Source organism: Moschus berezovskii, chromosome 23 (genome assembly GCF_049115385.1).
Source record: "Moschus berezovskii isolate FMDL1 chromosome 23, NW_MosBer_1.0, whole genome shotgun sequence".
Lineage (NCBI taxonomy): Eukaryota > Metazoa > Chordata > Mammalia > Artiodactyla > Moschidae > Moschus > Moschus berezovskii.
The window spans coordinates 44,758,283-44,777,226 of NC_142482.1; the positions used below are offsets into that span (position 1 = coordinate 44,758,283).

Genomic DNA, 18,944 nt, shown 5'->3' on the forward strand with positions numbered 1-18,944 from the left:
TGGGTCAAAATCAGGGAATTTGATTTTTCTATGAACACACACAACAATATCTTACATGTAGTGAGACCAGGAATAGAAGGCAGCACCACACAGGAAAGGTTGGAAAATTAGAAAAAACAACACGAGAAAGTAAAGTGGACCACGTTAGCCATTGGTAGGCTGGTCTGAACTGCTGAGCGCTTTCCAAGAACACGGAAAATCACAAAGTCACACTGTATGAGAGAGGAGGTCCAGAGAGCCCCTGGTGGGCACCCAGCAGCGCCTCTTTAGGCAGCTGGGTGCATGTGCCCACGCTGACCCACTGCGACAAGTGTCCCCAGGGCCACTGAATGGACTGAGCCTGAGCTCAGCCACCACTCTGCCCACTGCCCAGCACAGCTCTGGGGCAGGTCAACGCCAAAGCCTTGTCATCTCCCAAACTGGCCTGCTCCCTTGAGACACTGGGTGTAAATTAGAGAGGGGAGGGTTGGGTGGAAAAGATTTCAGGTTGCCGCTAAGGGCTGGACATTGTGAACCCTGGACAAAGTGACTGGTATCTTTGTTTCTCCCGGGCCCGGAGCTCTCGTAATGGGCTGAGTGTGGGCCTTGATGTCTGCGATTCGCTCTTTAAACCTTTGCTGAAGGAATTTCTCTTCTTTGGAGTAGCTTTTTGCGAACACTGACATCAGCAGGCACCCTGCCATGGACGTGCCCCCGATGCAGAAGAGCACGGCGCCTGCCAGCTTGCACATGTCAAGGGCTCCGTTAAACTGGACAGCGTGCGTGTCCACCACCACGAAATTGGCCTCGCCAAAGGCTTCGATTTTGGGGGGCACAAGAAAGCCCACTGCCAGGACAGTCAATCCGAGAATCACGAAGACTGTGCCCGAGATGAGTCCGACCTAGAGAAGACACAAATAAGGCAGAGTGAATGTGGTACTTCAGCTCCCCAGGGCAGGGCGGGTCTTGTTTGAAAGGAGAGATTTTTCCCAGTTGGAAGCCTACATAATTTTCTTTTTAAAAGAGAAGTTGAAAGGAGGACTTTTCTGATTTTGATACCAAGCAGGTGCTGCATTACTGACTTGATTTTTCCTTCGAGTTTTCTGTTTGTCTGATGCTTTGCAATTGACAAAGCCCTTTTGGCTTATGTTGTCTCATTTGGTCTTGAGCAAGAGAAAAACTGGAAAAGGCAATGGCACGCCACTCCAGTACTCTTGCCTGGAAAATCCCATGGACGGAAGAATCTGGAAGGCTGCAGTCCATGGGGTCTCTGAGGGTCGGACACGACTGAGCCACTTCACTTTCACTTTTCACTTTCATGCATTGGAGAAGGAAATGGCAACCCACTCCAGTGTTCTTGCCTGGAGAATCCCAGGGACGGGGGAGCCTGGTGGGCTGCCGTCTATGGGGTCGTGCAGAGTCAGACACGACTCAAGTGACTTAGCAGTAGTAGTAATAAGAGAAAAACAGCCCCATACCTAAGAGCTGGCATCACTCTATCCACCAGAAGGTGGCCTGGGACCCCCATGGGTGCTGTGTTGTTCTGTTGGCACAATCAACCTCGCAGAACCTCAACTTCAGACAAGCTCATTCTGTACTCATGATGAGAAGTGAGATAAACCAAAACCACTTCATAATTTTGTCTAAAATTGTCTGCCCTTGGGATAGATAAGATTTATTATCTTATACCTAATCATAGAATTGTCCCTGATAATCCAAAGTAAACTCTGGCTCCTGTAGACTCTTCAGTCCCCCATGCCTACCCCACCCCACTTAAATCACCCAACCAAAGCCCACACCCTATAATCCTTTCTCACATTCTCTTACTGAAATGCCCTTTGGTGTCATTCCCTCTCACTGTGATGAGCAATACACTCAACTTGTTCAACACAGAAGTGTGTTCCTGGTGATTTGGGCTGGAGGCCATTTACAGTGTGTAACAACTCACCCTTTCTCCAAGTTGGTGGCGAAAGAACCATGATTACCAGTTAAAGGCAAGGGAATGTAGCCTCATGGAGGGTAGGTCATTGCCCCAAGGAGGGACAGGGAGGACAGGTCGTGAGTAGCACAGGATGGGCTAGAAGCCACAGGTCTGACCCCCAGGCCAGTGTTCTTTCTCCTCTAATATGTAGCTGTTTGGACTTTACTTGTGCAGGGGTTGAGAAACGTTAAGAGCAGCAGATGGAGATGAAACTGCATTAGCTCAAGTTCCAATAAAATGTAACCTACTGAAGATGGAGAATGATATACCATTTGGTGGTTTAAGCTCAGAGGTTTGGAATGAACAGACTCAGGCTTGGATTCCAGCACTGCCAACTAGTCCTTGAATCGTAGAAGGAAAGCTACTTAAACACTCTCATTAACTTTCCCATTTATAAAATGATAAATGATAATAGTACCTACCTCATAAAGTTGTGAGAACTAAATGAAACCATGCACGAAAGCTTTCAGCCCTGGGCCTGGCTAAGTCATGCATTGCAATAAGTGGCTATTACTACTATTATTTGGAAATGTGCCTCTTGTAAAATTATGCTACATTGGCAAGAGCATTGCAACAATCTGTCAGTACTTGGGATAAAGAACAGCTAATACAGTTTATTTTTTAAACACATTTTTCATTTCCTCCTGTTCCTAATTGCTTTTAGTTAGAATAACAAGGTTGGAAAAATAACCAAATGCATAACACCATTTAATCTTGAACATTTAAAGTATATTTATCTAACTTACTTATTATAATTCAAGGAAATACACCTTATTAGATACTTCTTTAGTAGAAAGTTGGGATAACAGAAGGAAAACTTTCGCAAATCCATCATTCTAACAAAGGGGGTTGGAGAGCTAATGTTAGTGAGCACTGATCATGACCCAGGCACTCTGTTTCTCACTTAATCCTCACCAGCGTCTCACGAGATGTAGATATTTTTATCCCATTTCACCTATAAGAAACTGAAGTTTATAGGGTTGAAGAAACATAGTTCAAAGTCCCCTTATTAAGCAGGTGGTGTGAATGGACTCTACCAGATCTGTGTGACTTCTAAGCTCCACTTCCCACTTTCATTCTTCCATGAGACTTCACCAATCGATGTTTTGTACATTACCTTTACTATTTTTAAAAAAATTACAATAGAGTTTTAGTCACCATATATAAACAAATTTCCATTATGTAATATTGTAAAGAAACTAAAAAACAAGAGTCAGTCTTCTGAAAAAAAGAAGCATTCTACATAAGATATAAGTATTGCAGGAAAAAATTGGGTGGTAAAATATCACATTTTGGATGGCTTTCTACATTTTTCCAAGAATGGTGGCAAATCAATTCACCTTCAGAGACTAACCGTTATTTATAATGTTTAAAAAATGACTCATGTTGGAAAATTCTGAATGCCCAAACTAAATTAACTTAAATATCCATGGTGACATGCTTCATATGTCACTAAATTACCTCCCTCCTCACGAACTGGCACTAATTCTCCAAAATTGAGGGCAGCAAAATCGTATCCATCTTCGTTTCTAAGGTTCTTAAGAGCAAGGCAGGCCAGGGCGCTCCGTCTTCTGTTTCCGTCCTGTCTCTAGGCAACCGTCAGTCTAGTCTTGCGCCCAATAAATATTCCTGACTGACTAACTTAAACCACCAGACTGCTGAACTTGGAGCCAGGTGATTGATTCTTAGAGCAGTTTGCTCCTCAACTAAGCAGTGTTTTATAGATTAAAATCCACTCTTGGAATATCAGTCAGAAGCTAAAAGGCAAACTATGCCTTGCAGATGGCAGAACTCCTGCTCACTTCAAGAACTGAAAAGTGGCTGGCCTCCCTGAGCCTTGCCCCTGTTCCCTGTTATATCAGAGGATTGAAGAGAGAGAGGCTTGCCGTCTGTGGAGGGGAGCATGATGTAATGAATAGTACCTAATCCCCAGGATTCTGAGGGTGCCACCCATGCGAGTCTAGTGAGGATCTCCAAAAGAGGTGCCCAGAGAGTGACTCCAAACCTGTTCAAACACATCAGGAAGAGCTTGGGGTGGTGGACATGAAGGAAAAACACTGAGAATACTTCACTGAGAGCATCATAGTGGTGAGGAGGGGTACTGAGATACATCAGTGTAATCCTGGTGCCATCTCAGCGTACTGAATGGAATAAGAACTCTGGAGTGATGCCATACAGTATCAAAAAATTTGTCTCTGGACACGGCTCTGACTTGAAGTAGTTCTAGGTCTAAGAGAAAAGGGGTTCTATTAAATAAATCTTAAGAAAGGCAACACAGGCTTTTCTTTTAAAGGTTTTAAGAGAGTAAACCAGTTCTGTCTGGGGTCATGCAAAAGTCTAGCAGGGCTGCTGGGAGAGGGACTGCCCAGAGTAGCTGGGTGCTGTGGGATGGTTAAATCAACACCCCTAGTGAGAGAGAAGGGCCTCTCCAGGTGATGACACACTGTAGAGACAGCAGCAAGGGTAGTTTTTCCTGGAGAAGGAAATGGCAACCCATCCAGTATTCTTGCCTGGGAAATCTCATGGACAGAGGAGCCTGGTGGGCTACGGTCTACGAGGTCACAAAGAGTCGGACATGACTGAGCGCCTCTACACAAGAGCAGTTTTTGTGCTGTGACTTCTGATGACTCTGTTGACTCTGGGGAGGAGCAGTGAAAACCCAGTCTCTTGCTGGAAAGGAGAACTGGACAGGGAAGAGAGCCTGGATATCAGAAATTCTGCTGCTGGGGGCCATGAGCCAAAAACTGCTGTTATTTTAACAAACGTCCCCTTCATTGTTCCGTCTGTGAGCTGATGAGATCTGAAAATGCAGTTTACTCCAAGAAGCAGAGCTGGCAGCAGGAGACAGGCAGCTGTTCTGGCAGAGAGGAGGCAGTCATGACTGTTGGAAGCCAGAGCCAGTGTGGCAGGGAAGAGCAGCATGTGGGGGGAAATTGCTGGATGAAGCTAAATGTGAAAGGAGCCATCTGGATTTGAGGTAAAATCCAGAAGAAGCGCAGCAAGAGTGGAGACGGGTTTTCCTTCATCCTCATCTGCCCCGAGGGCTGTGGCTGACCTCTCCTTAGCAGCACCTGAGCTCGGAGTGATGTCCCCTGCCAGACTGATGGCAGACTCTAACTCATCTGGCCTGACCCTCTTGTAGGGACCCTGAGCTTTACAAAGCAATGACCGATGCCAGGCTGGGATCCAGATCCTTCTATGTAGGCCTCACCTGGTACAGTTTCCACAGCCCTCCTGGGCAGCGGGATCCCCAGCTAGTTCCTCTAGCTCTGTGCATCCGACCAGTCAGCACATTCAATCACTTCCATCTTCAAAAGCTATTCCAGAACCCTGCGTTCCCCTCTAGCTACTGCTTGAACTCATTCCTTCCCTTGGCAGAAAAGCTTAGTCCTCTACCATTGCACTGAAACCCCTCTCTCTGAGGTCACCAATGACCTCCCAGTTGTCAGATCCAATTTTTCTTCTCCATGTGCATATCCTGTGGTCATTGATTTTCAGCACTCAGGCTTTATTAAGACCCTCACCAATGGTTTTCCCTGACACATTTCTCTCCTGCATCTGTGTCTACATCTTTAACGACTCACTCTTAACCTGCTTTGCCAGAAACTCCTAAATTATTGATGTTCCCTAGGGTTCCAGCCCTGACTCACATTGCTTACTCAATATGTTCTCTCTAGGGTTTAATTTTGTGGTCACGGTTTCAACTCCCACCTATATCCCAATGACTTCCAAATCTCCAACTCCAGTCTAGAGTTCTCTCCTGGGCTGTAGCCCCATGTTTATAATAGTCAATGGGAGGATCTACGCAAAGATGTCCCAAAGGCTCTTCAAACCCCAAATATTCAAAATGATATTTCCTTCTTTTCTGCTTAATGTCTCTGCATTCCTGCCATCCACCCATTCACTGAGTCCTTCTCATGCTGGTAGTCAATGGACAATTAAATCTTATTAATTCTACCTCATAAGATTCTCTTGAATCTTCTCTCTCCATCACCACAGCTGCTCTTATGGTAACAGAGCACTATTAACTCTTGCCCATGTCATTGCAACAGCATTCTGACCGTCCCCCTGGTTAGGCTCATCTTTCTTCATCCATTTTTCACATGCCATCTGAGCAAATGCTTTTTAAAAAATAATTCCACGTGGTTTCTCTTAAGGGGTTTCCTCACTCATTTTTAGCAAGACTTTGAAAAGAAATCCAAGATGTAGGTTTAAATTCTGATTTAGCTTATTCAGAATAAGGGGGAAAACTGGAGAGACTGGAAAAGGAAGGAGGGGGGTCTAGGGAGATGGGAGAGGTACCAGGATCGTTTTCACTTTTACTAAGTCTGGGGAGGAAACAGTCTTGCCTTGTACCTGGACATTGCTGTCGAACATCCTTTGGGAGAGTTCTAATATCGGTTGAGGAGGAGGATAATCCCACGGTGAGGAAAGAAAGATTGGGGTGAGAAGCCTGCTTCCATTAGTTCATACCTGCTGTACTCTGGCTGTTTGCTGCACAATGAAGTGGCAGCAGTCTTAGTCAAGGTCAAGTGCAAGGATGAGAAAGAACAATTGCACGCCAGCCTGTTAGGTTCTTGGCCAGAGGCAGTGGATGGCAGGGGGTAGGTGGGACCGTGTCACACAGGTTTTTGCAGACAGCAGCAGTTGCAGGCACTGGGGAAGTTAGCAGTGCCTGAGGCAGTCAAGCAGGCATCTAGAATGTGAGGCGCAGAGAATGTGTATCACACTGTGTGTGGTGTGGTGGTGGTGGTGGGGTGAGGCTGTTTGTTCCTGGTTGTGAGACAACCTTCCCAAGAAAGTCTTGATTTATTCCCTTACCCCCTCACTGTACTCAATCAAGCTGGAAGGTTCTGGAGACATTTCCACTTCACAGCCTTTCAAAGTCTCTGGGATCCAGCTCTTGTGTACATCCCCATGTTCTTCTCTTGGTTTATCTCTTGGCCTCCGTGCTCCACCCTTAGCCCAGCCACACTGAACTGTTGGCCTCTCCCAAGCCTGCCATCTTCTCTCACGACGCAGGTTCTGCAATGCTTTTCTTTCTCTTGGGAAGGATGCCCTGTCCCTGTGAACTCCCCTGTGGAGTCACTTCCTCCCCAGGCTGCATCAGGTCTCCCTGCCCCAAACCCTGGGCTCCCAGTAAGTACTGTGACGCTGTCACAGTGGATTGTAACAATCTCCATACACAACCATCTTCCTTATTTGACTGTGAACTCTGTCAGGTCAAGGCTATACCTTATTCACAAGCAAAGAAGTGTCGTGTTCACAACTGAACCCAGAGCCTTGTGCGTGGTGGACATATAAATATTTGTTTAAAAAAAAAAAAAGAACAGCATTGTGGGAACAAGGTTATGTTGATCCATGGATAGAGCAAAGTTTCTTAAGTGTTAGTCGCTCAGGCGTCTCTGACTCTTTGGGACCCCATGGACTGTATGGAATGTAGCCCTCCAGGCTCCTCTGTTCATGGAATTCTCTAGGCAAGAATACTAGAGTGGGTTGCCATTTCCTTCTCCAGGGGATCTTCCTGATGACTGAACCCGGGTTTTCCTGCCTTGTAGGCAGATTCTTTACCATCTGAGACACCAGAGAAGTCCCATAAAGTTTCGAACTCAGGCCCGACTGATTCCAGTCTCCATTCTCATCAATACCCCTCCCATTGCTGCCCACACTAAGGAGCTGGCTCAGCAGCAGAGTCCTGCTGAGGCTCTGTGAGTGTGGCCCCAGTGAGAGACCCCTGGGGCCTTAGCAACACTATAGTGGAAGAGGGGTCAGGGGGAGCCCACATTTTGAACTACTTACAAGATGCAGTTTGAAATGAAAAGAAAACATGAAAAAAGAATCATAACGGAAACATGCATAATCAGTGCCTTTCTCTGTGTTGATACAAAGTACTTCACACATTCGCTGGCAAGATCTCCCTTATATTTCCTAGGAGGCAACCCAGGAGTGGCTGGTGTATTCCCTTGGTAGAGATGAGGTCTCTAAGACAATCCATTCTCGGGTATTTCTGGTTGCCTACTGTAGGCTTCTCAAAGCCCCACCGAGTGTTTTATGACTAGGATGTGAGTTTAGAATTTGGATTTTGCTGGCATATAATCTCTATGAGGCCATGGATGTTTGCTCAGCTTTATTCTCTGGACTAGGTCCAGTACAACAGGGAACAAATATTTCTGGATCTTGTTTATGTGAAACAGAAGAGAGAAAATACTGAAATCTGAATTCTGGGGTTGGTAATTTACTGAGAGTTCTTTATTGTAAATCCAAATCCATATATTATTTGATGGATTTATAGCTTCACAAATTGTATAACCACTAGTGCTCTGGAACCACCAGCATTTGCAATATTCTGTATGTCAGAGGCATTTTAGGCTCTTGGCACAGCAGACCTGTCAGGCAAATATTTGTTTTTTTGACACATAGAGAAGCAACCACCCACTTATCTGGGTAAATACAAGATGTGCCAAGCTTGGCTGTGTATTTCATTGGTCCAGGCCAGTACGGATTCCTCAGAGGTAATACTTACACAGAATAAAAAGGCTGGCTTGACCAATTCTAATACACAGAAGCTGACAGTAGTAAGATTTTGAATCAACAGAGGTCTTGGTTAAACCATAGTAGCAACTATATTACCCAATATTTTACTTATTAACTAAATTTCCAGTTTTATTTCTATTTCAGACCTCAGTGTTCCATATGACATCTGCTAATAGGAGCTAATATATTAAATGCTTATTTGAGTACCTGCCAGACATTGTACTAAGCTCTTTTCATATGTTCTCTTACTTAACTCTCACAAGTATCTGGTAGGTATTATATGTATCACTGTTAGAGGCTCATTAAGGTCAAGTTTCTCATGTTTGTGCTTAGCCATGTCCAGCTCTTTGTGACCCTATGGACTGTAGCCCGCCAGGCTCCTCTATCTGTAGGGTTTTCCAGGCAAGAATACTGGAGTGGGTTGCCATTTCCTCCTTCAGGGGACATTCCTGACCCAGGGACCAAACCCACATCTCCTGCATTGGCAGGTGGAGTCTTTACCAGTGAGTTACCTGGTATAATAGTTACAGCTATTAAATGAAAAAGTTGAGATTTGAACCCATGTTAGCCAAGGAATTGATGCCTTTGAACTGTGGTGCTGGAGAAGACTCCCGAGAGTACCTTGCACAGCAATAAGCTCAAACCAGTCAATCTTAAGGGAAATCAACCCTGAATAATTGGAAGGACTGATGTTGAAGCTGAAACTCCAGAATTTTGGTCATTGATGTGAACAGCCGATTCACTGAAAAGTCCCTGATGCTGGGAAAGATTGAGGGCAGAAGGAGAAGCTGTTAGAGGATGAGATGGCTGGATGGCATCACCTATACAATGAACATGAACTTGGGCAAACTTTGGGAGATGGTGAGGGACAGGGAGGCCTGGCGTGCTGCAGTCCCTGGGGTCGAAAAGAGTCAGCCATGACAGGGCAACTGAACAACAACAGCCGAGGACAGACTCCATGCTTATAATCATTGCTTTGTTAATTGCCTCTTGTTGAATTCTATTGCCAGTACATTGGAAGTTTATGTAAGTATCAGTGTCGAAATTTCTGTGATATTTTGGGAGAAAGTTGGGGATGCTTGGAAATCTCTAAAACACAGAATTATAGACTGGAGGGAATCTGAGGCATCATCTAAAGCTGAATCTTCTCAGTAGCCCTTCCTACATCCTTGTCCTTTTCCTGATTTATAAATGTTGGAACATCCGATGCCTTCTTCTCTTTTATGTCTGTACTCTCTTCTTGGATGGCCTTTTCTAGTCTGGTACCTTATATACATACTATAGGTCAGTGACTCCCAATTCAGGAGCTGAAGACTGGTATATTTAAATACTTCTGCAGATCTCCACTTGCATGATTAATAGGCACCTCCAATGTGGTGTTTAGTCGCTAAGTCGTATCTGACTCGCCAATGCAGCAATGCCAAAATCAAACTCTTGATTCATCACCCATCCCTCTGCTCTCCTGCTGTTCTCCATCCCAGTGAGTTATAACATCATCCACCAAAGGTCTCAGGCTGCAAGTCTTGGAGTCAGGCTTGACTCTTCTTTCTCTCATGTCTAATTCGCCAGTGTGGCTTAACAGCTGGCCTTCAAACTTCATGTTAAATCTGACTACATTTTACCATCTCCATTAACACCATCCTAATCTAAGCCACTGTTCTCTCTTGACCCTGGGTACTTCAATAGACTCTTAAATCATTTGGCTACTTCTGTCTTTGTGGTTCTGTAATTTATTTTCTGTGCTATCGCCACAAAGATCTTGCTAAAATATCGGTCAGGTCGCATTGCTCATCTACTTGAACATTCAGGTGGCTTCTTGTGTCTCTCAAGGAGAAAGCTAGAGGCTTCACAATCACCTCTGAGGCTCCACATACATCATCTGTGTCCTGTCATTTTTCTGAATTTGTCACCTGTTCTTTCCTCCCTCTCATTCCTCTCCACCCAGACTGGATCTCTTGCTATTTTTCAAAGACACCCAACTTGTTCCCATTTCAGAGCTTTTGGACTTGCTATTTTCCCAGCCGAGAATGACCTTCAGCTGAATGATTTACGGTCTCCTCCCTCAGCGTATCCTGGTATTTGTTCAAAGGTCATCTTCTTCCAAAGGCTTTCTGGGATCAGCATAACTAAATACCAGTTCTCTATCCCTCCCTAGCCTCTTATTCTGATTTAGTTCTCTTCATAGCACTTGCTGCTATTATTCTTGCTACTTGCAAGAATAATACTTGCTACTTTCTACTATTATTGTGTGGTTTATTTGTTTATGGTCTGTTTTCCATGATAGATGGTAAATTTTGTAAGGCAGGGACTTTTTCTTCTCCCATTTACCGCTTTAATTTCCAGAACTTCGCAACTTTTTGAATGGAGTAGGGGCTCACTAATTACATACTGAATGACTGAATTTCTTATCCAGCAAGGTTCCTACCTTTCAAGGAAGCTGAAGCTCATAGAACTTTATGGCCACATATCTAGTAGAAGTAGAGCAGGCAGACTGACCCCTGTATTATGCCTCAGCATTAACTCTCTCCAGTACCCAACTATTTCTTTTAATAATTATTGTGACTTTTAAAATAATACCATCCAAACCTGTAGGGGAGGCTTAAAGCATGTTTTGCCTTTGAATGGCTTTCATAGTTGGTGAATTTATGTGGCACATTAATAACAGTAGCAAAAATAATAATGATGGCGATTATACCTATTTACATTTCATCTGAAAATCAACCACTGTGCTGTGTTTAGAGTGTTTCTTCCAAAAGTTTACAGTCTCCTTTCCTAAGGAAGAAAACTGCACTTAGTGTCACCAAGAGGAATGCACATACAGAGTCCCAGACCTCCCAGTTCTCTGCAAGCTGAATTACTTACCGTATGAAATGACTTCCCCATTTCCTGAGTTAAACCCATGCTCTTTACTTACCTTCCAGAATACTGAGCTCCACCTGTTGGGTGATCTCTGGATCTGGAAATCATCCTCATACTCCCAGATGGAAGTGGTACAGTCCTCATAAAACTGGTGCAGGTAGGACCGGACTCCGTAGCGCTGGTGCCCGCCCTCTGTAGCAGCCTGTGCCTGCCTGGACCCACAGACGTTGCTGCAAGAACTCATCCTTCTTGGCTGGAATGACAACATCCACAGGCATCAGCCCAATGAGCTCTGGCCTCAGGATCAAAAGGCATGTTAAAGGTAAGAACCAGGCTGAATAATGTCAGCCTAATTGAACAATGCTCTTTGTCTGGGCAGAAAAGATACCTTTAAAGACTTGTCTTTCTTACTCAAGCTGGTCTTCTTTACTGAGTGCAAAATCACCCCAAACACTCAATGACCAGAACTGGTTCTCCATAAGTGAAATGAGACATTAACAGTACAGCACACTTAGATGATGAAAAAACTTAAGCAGGAAGCACATGAGAACTGCAGCAAGGAAGCTGAGATTTTCAGCTGTCTTGACAAGAAATCTTCAATCTCTTAGAATCCAGTAGTGTTTACACTTTCATGTTAAACAATTAGGCAGGCACTCTCACTTGCTACAGATAAAATTTGTCTTGGATTGTCCTCTGCAATGCTTAACCATGTTCCCTTGTGGAAGCTACACGGTGTTACACATCAATATGAAATTCTGCCTTTGGATCTCATGTATCTTGTTCTAACAATTGACAAGTTGTACAGAAGCTTCATTAAAAAGCTGCTGAGCAATTTATGCTTCATACTTTATTAATCACAAATGGCTTGGTCAATAATTAACACCTCACTGACTCTAACTCCAGATATTTCAGGCATTATTTGTTGACACATCTGATCAGGTGGGATGCTAGAGCATAATGTAGAGAGTAGACCTACTTTTTACTATTTCCATTTAGTGTCTACTATAAATAAAAATTCAGGTAACTGTTTAATGTAACTAAGCTCTGGATAGGTTGTTTAGGATGCTGCCTTCTTCAGATGGAAATTGCAATTTAATTTGATCTAATTTGACCTTAAAGAGAGGCATTTTGTTATTAATACATGGCAAAACAAACAAACAAACAAGGAATTACTGAAGGACAGAAATTTTGGTAAGAGAATTCTCATTCTGTTTTTTCTTCAGTTTTCTGATCTCCATATAAGCAGATTAATAGGTAGCTGGAATTGTGAAATACTTTTTTAGATTTTGCAATTATCCTTTAGATGGTCTTCCCTGTGTGGACATAGTTAAATTCTAGATGGTTTTCCCTGTCTCAATGTGACAAAGCAAGGAAAAACATTCAAAGGTGTTTTCCCGCTGGACCAGGGTCTCTCAGGCCTATGTTATATAATACAGTAAAAAGACCCAGTAAGTGTTTTCCATTACTTGTCATGAAACCAAAGCAGTACTGTTTATATACAAGAAAAACTTAATCCAAAATTCTAGCAAGTGTTCCTGTGTGGCCACTTAGTTTGGTTGGATATAGTCATGGGGCTAAAATCAAAGTTGAACCAAGGGATTCACTGGCCCATAGCCACAAAGTGAACCCTTGAGAATAGCTTGCAACTGTGTGCCCTCAGCCACAAGTGGGTTTTGGCTAAAAATTGTAGTCAAATTCAGGAAAATATGGCCCTGATCTTGGAAAAATGATGCAAACAGGTGTCACTGATGATGACCTCATCTTTTTCAGTGTTGGTCAGTGTTAGGTTTAATGCCTGCCTTCCAGTGTCTTCTTCCTGTCTCAGGTCCACTTACCTTCTAAAGAAATCAACCAGGAGGAGAGAGCAGGGAAAGAAACTTATTTTTGTGTGAGTGCTTGCTTTTTAACATTTCAGAAGGATATTATTTTGTAACAATATCAAGATTTCAGAGGGTGTTTTGTCTGATTAGAGAAATAACATCTAATGGACCAAATTCTTTTGTTAATCTAGTTTTCATATTTTAAATACTAGGATGACCTCTTCAGTACCTTTTATTTCATGCTTACACAATGAAGATGATTAATAAGAGCCTATTAGTGATATAGAAGTAGAATGATTTTAAAGGCACTTTCTTCTAAGATATTCTAATAAACTTTCAGTCAAGGGAAGAAGGGATTAGTATTACTAAGTCTGCTTTTTCACTGAGAAAATTGAGGCATAGAAAAGTTATCTACTAAAGGTTATATGAGTCAGGGAGTAGATGAAAGATGACAAAACAATAAACAGGAGTATGGATTGATTAATAGATTTGCATGATCAGAACCAGCTCATACAAATGTATATATTCAGGTTTTCTATAAAGCAGTAGAGACTTTAATATTAAAAAAGGCCAAAAATAGATATGATAGGTATAAAAAAGTCCCTCATAACAATAGTAAGAGTTATCTTCCTTTGATGCTGAAGTTGCCCTTTCTCAGGGTTTAGCTTTGGTGCAGAGCAGGACCTTGTGATGTACTGGAGTCATTCCCTGCACAGCTTGATTCCAGAGCATTAGGTTAAATGTTTCTGCTTTAGAGGATGAGACCCAGCTGTCCAACTTGGCTAAACACGATATGGTAACATCATAAAAGAGAGAGAAGATGTCATAAAACAAATGCTTTTGAGCCCAAGTGATAGATGGCTCTACTCTAAGTCAGAATGGATTTTCAGTGATGTTAGATACATTTCAGAAGAGAAATCCCAAGGAGTCTTATTCTCTTCGCTGGGCATACAAAGTATAAGGACTTGGCTTTGGCTGTGACAGTCACACAGAGCAGAGCAAGGGCGCTAAAGCTAGTTCTTGATTTGCAACTGACTGGTATTGACATCTTAGGCAAGCCTGGCAACCTCTCTGGGCTATGGTTTCATCATCCTTAAAATAAGATGGCTGGACCTGATGACCTCTAATTCATTCTCGAAGTAGTTTTTTCAGGAGTCTTTGGCCATGAATTTACAGAATGAGTTGATTTTTGTTGGATAAACAACTAGGTTTAGGGATTTCCTTCCTCCTCCCAAGTTCTGAATGATTGGTTGTCAGAGTGGTTTATTATTGTATGCATGAAGCTTCAGTTTAAAAGAGCGTATAAGCTACTGGTTAGATTAGTTACTTGGTATTCAGGAGACTGAACAGTTGTGTGTTTGTTTAATGTTGTTTCAGTAGAGGTAGTCCCTGGGTTTCATACATCTTTCCAAACATATAATTTGTTGGGATTCACTCTTATAGGAGATGGGCCACTTGGTAGAACATGAATTTTATAATACAACATGTTATAGTAGAAATTTTGCACCTACAAAATCTCAACAGAGAGTTATATTCCTCATAGGAAAGTCAGTAACTTTTTGTCCTAGTATAGAAAATATTACAGTTATACTTGGTTGATTGACACCTCCAATATTATAAAGAGGATACACAAGGTCATTTCACAACATCACTCTAAAAGCTGGGTGATGATTACATGATAAAGTAGGATTGAGAAGAAAGTGATGGTATGTGCAAAGGCACTTTAGCTTGTCTTAGCATTTATTTAATGAGTAAGGTTTCATGAGGATTCTGGTTTGTGTTTTGATAGGTATGGTAGCATCAGCAAAAACAGTCATGTTAAATCTATGGCTGTTGTTAAGTGATGGATCCTTAAGGGGCTCCTTTCTTTAGAGGAAGCTTTAACATCCCAGGAAGTGTATGCATAGGGGAGGTGAGTGAAAATATTCTCTGATAGTGTATTTAAGTGAGTCCTTACGAGTATTCATTTCATACACATTCTAGATAAGCCTGCTGCATCCTCACTGCCAGCATGGCCTTCATGATGGAGCACAAGCAACGTTAGTGTCTGGTTACTTGGTCATCTATGGAGTGGGAACTGCCTTCATTCTTCCAGAAGGACTTTCTGGGTGTGGATAAGTGAGGATACATCCATAGTCTTCTTCTTTTTCTTGTATATGGTATCTGTCTTAACTGTTGTACATTAAATGGATATTCAATTCTTAGCAACATAGCCTACCTATTATATACCAGGGACTCATAGAGACAGAAAAATCATTCCTTAACTGCCCCTACTCCCCAACTCTTCTGAGAGGCTTTCAACAGTGAGCACGATAAATATCAGCCCTTTATCACTCTCTATCCCCTTGTCAAGATTTGTTTCTCTTCATAGCACTTGTTACTACCCAGTCCTCTGTGATGTGTTTTATCTGATGGTCTGATAGACTGTATACAAGATAAACTGAAAACTTCTTGAGGCCAGGGACATTTTCTATCTTGTTTACCATTTTGAAATTTCTTGGCACAGAGTTCTAGATGAGTTGGTGTGGATGATGGTCTGAGTGGTCCTTGATTTGTCATTTCTCCTTTCCTTCGGTGCTTTTAAAGCACTAGTTATATGCTAGATTATGTGAGATGCTGGTTACAAAGATGAGTGGGGCACACATTTTGCTCTCAGTTGATCCTTGGGCTAGAAGAAAAAACACTTCTGAAATAGTTGTGCAACAAAATGGGCACTGAAACGAGGTATTTGCAGAAGAAGTATAAATACTGAGAATCCCTTGAATGGCTATTCAGCTAACAAACCCCTGCATGTATTACCATGATCCTTATGTGTGCCACTACACTGGATATCAGTTTTTGGAAATTTGAATTTCAGTCTAATAGGAGCAGTTACTTTTTATTTTCCTTGAAAAATGTTCACAGTCATGAAAACAGAAATAAGGTTTTATGCCTCATGAAGCCTTAAGAATACCAGAGATTTTATATTATTTGTCTTCATGGTCTCCTTGAGAGAAGAGAGGCAGAAAATTGAGGCCCAAAAAGGATAAGTGTTTTCCCATGGCTCTATGTGTGAGTCAGTTGTGAAGCCAGGCACAGGCCTTGTTCTTTTTATTCTCTTGGAAAGATCATTCAATTTTTTCATACTGTTTTTCTCTCCCATAAAATCATTCTGAGATAATGAGAGTGAAGTTCTCATTAGAGCCACTTCTGGGCCACAGATGCAAGGTATAGGTACAAAGCTGATTTAGATAATTTATCCAATACCATACCAAAAGGTCAATTCACTTAAAAGAATCAGTTAGACTCAGAATGGATGCAGGATGGCATGAAAGCCTGCTAACAGCCTTTTCACTTTTAAATCAGGCATTCTGGAATTATATAAGCATGAACTTAAAACTTGAAAATGTATTTCTACTAATGAATGATGGTTCATTCAGAGATACTTCATTGTCCTGGGACAGTGGTAGAGATTGCAGCTCTCCAGTGTTAATTTTTATTCCTTCTAAGTTAGTAGATAAGCAGTCACTCTTATAATTTTTAAAGGGTGAGGGGAGATAATGCTATGCAGTTATCTTATTACTTTACCTCTTTGAGATGTATTTTTAAGTTAGATAAAATAAAGTCCCAAACCAATGATCAGAGCAAAAGAATCCATATTCATGCTAAACTTCTTTATCGATGTGCAGACCACAAGGTGCTTTCCAATTTACATATGACAAAGTCTGAGTCTTACCTTTGAAATTCTCCTCTTCCTCTTCTTGTTTACTCTTTGACCTTTCCTTTTAATGGCTCATTCTTCAAACCTAGTTAAGAATAAAAATCTCTGCAGAATGTGATCCAGATAAAAGTCTAAATTTCATAAGTCATTTTTATAACTTGTAAGGAATCATTTAACATCGACAAAAACATTGACAAAGGACTTCCTGTTCAAGAGCAGAGATAGTTTTTTTCTTTTTACAAAAGTACAACATATTTTATAACTTTTTAATGGGCTCTCATGAGAGTTTATAAAGGAGATAATGTAAATGAAAAGGACTTTGTAAACTATAACACATTATACAAATATATTCTTATTTTGATATAATTATATTCCATGCAGTCAATAATACCAACTAGACTGACCCAGTTGTGTTTTACAAATTCTAAAGAAAAAGATGACTAGCTTCCGGATAGAGACTCCAGACTTGATCTCTTTGGTGCCTGTTCCATTATAATGTAAAATAATCTTATAGCCATTGTGTTTTCTAATCTATTTACATGCATTTTAGACTTATTAAGGCTCTTTGGATGATTTACTCAAGAGGTCGATTTTTTTACTCCTATATCCATTTTCTTCCTATCATGATCATTTTACTTTTCATCTGCCTAAGAAAAGCAGGTGCCCATGCAAGATTTAATTAAAAAGCCATTGCCAGCTCTAGAGGTATTGGTTTCCTACATTACTCTAGACATGTGAAAGAAAATAAGAACTGGGGCCATCTTTCTCAAGAGGCGTTAAGAATTCTTTCTGATGAACAGTTCCCCATCCATCTTCAGGAGAATCTCAAAGGCTTGAGGTGTGTAAGCATGGCTGAGGTCTGAAAAACCGTTTTCAATATTTTCCTGGTTCACTTTGTATGTACCATGGCCAAACCAACCTTCTTCAAGACATTAGTTTGTCCTGAAATTTTACTGTATTTCTGGGTCTGGACAGAAAACAAGTCTGTCTGTCTTTCGTCTGTGCCTCTCTCTCTCATTAAATGATCCTTCCTTTTATCTGTCGCCGTCCTCTCTTTCTTTGAAAAAAATTGACTCCACACATGCCCTTCACCAGAGGCTGGCCTGGCCTGGAGCCCAAGGAGCTGTTCAAGGTGCTGAAAATATTTCTGCTACAGAGCCAGGAACCAATTAAGTAAATAAAAGCTGTTCAGCTGTTTTCTTTGAGGTCATCAGCTTTGGTCGGACCCGCACCCAACGCCCCATTCTAACAACACAAAGAAGTAGGTGCTGAGATCATATCAAAAACTCAAACATCTTCAGATAAGGCGAAGGAGAGGAAAGGGATACATTCAGCCTGGAAAAGAAATCAATTCAGCTTTGCAAACCCCCAATACATATATTTTTACGCTCATCTAATATTACAACTTTTCTTGTCTCACAGGAAAGAAACTCCTGAGTTCACCCTGTATACCTCCCAAATTCTTACATAACATAAACCACAAACCGCCAAAGAATGGAGTTGGTTACTCCTAATTTGCACGTATTGGTGGATTTTAACATGCATGGATTTCATAGAGATTTGTGCCCATATAATAAACGTAGACGAATTAGGTGTGTGTGTGTGTGTGCGCGCGCGTGTGTGTGTGCGTGTGGGTGAAAGACAGAGAATATGAATATTTGTGCATGAGGAGAGAGAAAGGAAAGAAAAAGGGAGGAGAGAGAGAAAGACAAATCGAGCCTAGAAAACCTCACCCCTGGGCTCCGCAAGGCTTTACCTGCCCCCTTGCGATCCCTTGACCCGTGGAGCAAATGCAGCCAGTTAGCCGCAGATCTCTCGCTGGGGTCCCATCACCGCCGCCGCCGCCGCCGCCGCCGCCGCCGCCGCTCCGGCCTCGCAGAACTCAGCCTGCGCGTGATTGACAGCTGGGCGTCCGGAGTGCCCGCGCATCCGAGGCCCGCGCAGCCGCCGCCGCCGCCGAAGGGGCGCGGATGTGCAGCGAGGGGGCGGGGCCTGGACTGGCCAGCCCTGCTTCCTGCCTGCGTCCCAGCCTGGTGGTCCCTGGGCCTTCTGGAAGGCGGCGTCCTGTGCC

At 42.5% G+C, this 18,944-nt stretch overlaps 1 protein-coding gene across 1 annotated transcript; it reads right to left on the reverse strand.

The window, feature by feature from the left end:
* Positions 1 to 364: 364 nt before the first annotated feature.
* Positions 365 to 18,702, reverse strand: NRSN1 (neurensin 1). Its single transcript, XM_055406917.2, has 4 exons — positions 18,630 to 18,702; positions 16,889 to 16,958; positions 11,409 to 11,606; positions 365 to 881 (listed from the first exon to the last, which is right to left on the reverse strand). The coding sequence occupies exons 3-4, from the start codon at positions 11,595 to 11,597 to the stop codon at positions 483 to 485; spliced, it is 588 nt and encodes a 195-aa protein (XP_055262892.1). The 5' UTR covers positions 11,598 to 11,606; positions 16,889 to 16,958; positions 18,630 to 18,702; the 3' UTR covers positions 365 to 482.
* Positions 18,703 to 18,944: the final 242 nt, after the last annotated feature.

Coding starts and splice junctions, on each gene's coding strand:
- NRSN1 (XM_055406917.2), bottom strand. CDS start 11,597: ATGAGTTCTTGCAGCAACGTCTGTGGGTCCAGGCAGGCACAGGCTGCT. Junction 882..11,408: donor GGAGCTCAGTATTCTGGAAG/GTAAGTAAAGAG, acceptor TGTCTTCTCTAG/GTCGGACTCATCTCGGGCAC.